The sequence below is a fragment of the Cyprinodon variegatus genome, unplaced genomic scaffold, assembly GCF_000732505.1.
Source record: "Cyprinodon variegatus isolate N-32 unplaced genomic scaffold, C_variegatus-1.0 Scaffold1458, whole genome shotgun sequence".
In the NCBI taxonomy this organism is placed as follows: Eukaryota; Metazoa; Chordata; class Actinopteri; order Cyprinodontiformes; family Cyprinodontidae; genus Cyprinodon; species Cyprinodon variegatus.
In genome coordinates, this window is record NW_015151911.1 from 103,826 (window position 1) to 107,132 (window position 3,307).

The 3,307-nt window shown below is 47.2% G+C and overlaps 1 protein-coding gene across 3 annotated transcripts in view; it reads left to right on the plus strand.

Annotated features, from left to right (window-relative positions):
- The window catches only part of dlg1 (discs, large homolog 1 (Drosophila)), a 94,378-nt gene that overhangs the window by 78,119 nt on the left and 12,952 nt on the right, over positions 1–3,307 (plus strand). For all 3 annotated transcript variants that reach the window (XM_015403199.1, XM_015403197.1, XM_015403198.1), the window contains 5 exons: positions 557–686; positions 2,469–2,625; positions 2,707–2,809; positions 2,886–3,000; positions 3,083–3,259. In XM_015403199.1, the coding sequence (XP_015258685.1) occupies positions 557–686; positions 2,469–2,625; positions 2,707–2,809; positions 2,886–3,000; positions 3,083–3,259 (682 nt within the window). The remainder of the gene's footprint in view (positions 1–556; positions 687–2,468; positions 2,626–2,706; positions 2,810–2,885; positions 3,001–3,082; positions 3,260–3,307) is intronic.

The following is a 3,307-nucleotide window of genomic DNA, read 5'->3' on the forward strand; positions in this document are numbered from 1 at the left end:
ATTATATCGTGCATCCCTAGTAGGTAATAAATCATTCAAGGACTCATCTGATTGGTCAAACAGCCGTCTGCCAAAATGAATCCTGGCTTTGAACATGTGACCGGATTAAGCCACCCCCGGATTAAGCCACCCCCTCCCCCGTCACCTCAGGTGACGGGGGAGGGGGTGGATTTGAGGGTCTTCAGTTGAATGAACTGAGTGCGGTCAGAAAAATAGGAAATAAACCAGTCCAACGGAAGAAAGCCTGCTGAAAATCAAACATGTTTGTAATTCAGTCGGCCGTCAGGAGGTTGCATCAGAGCGTCCGCTCACACAGGGCGGAACATCCATCTTTAGGATTATACTTTGTAAAATAAAGAGCAGAGAGTCACATTACCATCAGAATCATGGAAATGATTCATAATCTGGGGGAATCTTCCGGGTTAGCTCTGTTGGGTTTCATCCGTGTATTCCAGCCCCTCATGGCTCCGGTCCAATCAGACGCCAACAGCAGCTGCCTGCTCTTTATTCTGGTTTTTCATGGATTTATCTGATCTTCTCTCCGGTTCTGTTGCAGCCTTCACGCAGCACATGGAGAACCATATCAGCACCCCTAACTTCCTGGGTCAGACCCTCCCCACACCGGCACCAACGGGACGCTACTCGCCAACGCCGAAGAGCATGCTTGGAGAAGACGACGTCACACGGTGAGGATGCTGACCTCCTGGTCAAAACGGGATCATTTAATCCTGGATCTTCTCAGCTTGGAGGTTTTCCTCAGCAGCAGCAGACTCATGTAGATGTCATGGAATAGATGCTGATCGTCTCTAAAGTAGAATAAAATAGAATTTATTGTCATCATCCTGCAGGACTTTGATAAACAAGGTCATTAAAAATACCAAAAACACAAGAACACACGACTTACAGACATGCCTGCAGAGCAAACCATCAATAAGCTGCTGGAGAAAGTTTGATTGTTATTTGGTCATTATTGACGTTCAGTATTTGCTAATAAATAAACCTTTATTCTAATAAAACATAAAAGCTTTTATGGCTTTAATTTGACTGATAACAGCAGTGAAGCTGATCTGGAAGCTTAGATCTAAATTTAATCGTATTTCCAGTCGGGATTTAAATGTTCTTCATTTTTACAGCCATGAAGGGAATTTTTCTGTCCTTAAAACATCCAAAATGTTCCAGAAAGGTTTGTCGGTGTCATGATTATCCTGTTCATGGATCACTGCAGGAGGAAGCTGCCAGTGTTTAAGATGTTTAGTTTTATCTGTTATTTCCTGTTTATTAGGGGTGTGCAAAATAATCGTGATGATGATGCATCGTGATTCTAATTTTCGTGATCTACTGCATCGATTCTTGACACCAAGAATCGATTATTAATTTAAAAAAATGCATAAATAAAATTGCATGAATGTCAGCCAAAAACAAGTGTAATACAACTTCCAGTTCAGTAGATGTCGATGCGGATGTGTTGACGCACGCTGCCTTGTGTCACAAGCATTTCCGGCCGCGGGATACTGCGCCGAGTCGTTCAAAAACAAAACATGGAGGAGAAAATATTGCAATGCATCGCAATAATTCAAGTATCGTGATGCATCATGATAGAATCGCATCGTGGCCTGTGAATCGTGATTCGAATCGAATCGTGACTTCTTTGGCAATACCCACCCCTACTGTTTATATAATATAAAATGAAGTATAATATCTTGGCCATGTGTTGACGGACCGTCTGTCTGGTGATGAGGACGTTTACCGTGAGCTTCCACTGTTAGATTCTGTTCTGATGAAGTGAAACTGAACTTGTTTAAGTCACATGGTAAATCTCTCTATGCTGCACATGTGGTGCAGCTTTAAAAAGGAAGTCTACAAAGACTGAAGGTGGTCGATGATGATGCATTAAGACCTGTTAGAAACCCAGATGGACCAGCGCCGCTAAACTGCTCGCTTCAGCACTTTAATGGCTGTTTTTCAGAAAGCATATGTATATAGTAATTGTTTTAACAATTTGTTAACATTAGTCAACAGAAGGGTCATTCTGTTGTTGTTTTAATGAGTTGAACAACAGAATGACCCTTCTGTTGACTAATGTTAATCCTAGTGCAGTAAAATACTCGCCTGGACTATGGAGACATTGGTATGGTTGTCCTTTGAATGGCTAGGACTCGCTTTTTATGTAATTGTTTTATGTAATTTGGACTGAGTCTATAATCAAATCCATCCATCATCCACTCACCGTTTCTATAATCTTTATATTTTGCCTATTAGTTCAGTTCTTTCTGTTTATTTTGCATTAAGCTTTATTAAAAGCAGGAATGTATTTCATGGCTGATAAGCAGCTGCTCTGCCCCCTGGTGGCTGGAAGCTGTAATAGTTTATCTGTTTCCTGAGATGGAAACCATCAGACCATCTGTCAGCGGTAGATGAAGACTTCCTCCCTTTGACCCCCGGCTGGTCGTGGCCGTTTGTTCCCACAGGGAGCCGAGGAAGGTGGTCCTGCACCGGGGAGCAACGGGCCTGGGCTTCAACATCGTGGGTGGGGAGGACGGCGAGGGGATCTTCATCTCCTTCATCCTGGCCGGAGGCCCGGCGGACCTGAGCGGGGAGCTGCGGAAAGGAGACAGGCTGGTGTCGGTGGGTGTTCTCCATCGGGACTCGGGTCGGCAGCCGCTCAGGTTTTCATCGCTTTAATAAACTGGATCTTCCTGCTTCCAGGTGAACGGCGTGGACCTGCGGAACGCAACGCACGAACAGGCCGCCGCCGCCCTGAAGAACGCTGGGCAGACGGTGACCATCGTGGCCCACTACAGGCCAGAGGGTGAGAGGTCCGGTTGTCTGTGTTCTGATCCGGTTAGAACCGCTCGGTGGCTGACCGGCCGTGTGTCTGTGCTCAGAGTACAGCCGCTTCGAGGCCAAGATCCACGACCTGAGGGAGCAGATGATGAACAGCAGCATCAGCTCCGGGTCCGGGTCCCTGCGGACCAGTCAGAAGAGGTCCCTCTACGTCAGGTGAGCCCACGCTGTCGGATCAGCGGAGGAGAGTCACAGCTGAACCCGTTTGACTCACCGCTGCTCTGTCCCTGCGCCTCAGAGCTCTGTTCGACTACGACAAGACCAGGGACTCGGGTCTGCCCAGTCAGGGCCTGAACTTTAAGTTCGGAGACATCCTCCACGTGGTGAACGCCTCCGATGACGAGTGGTGGCAGGCCCGACATCTGACGCCTGAGGGGGAGCTGGAGGAGGTGGGGGTGATTCCCAGCAAGAGACGGTGAGTTAACAGAACGCACGGAGACCCGGATCCCAGGGTTCAGATGGA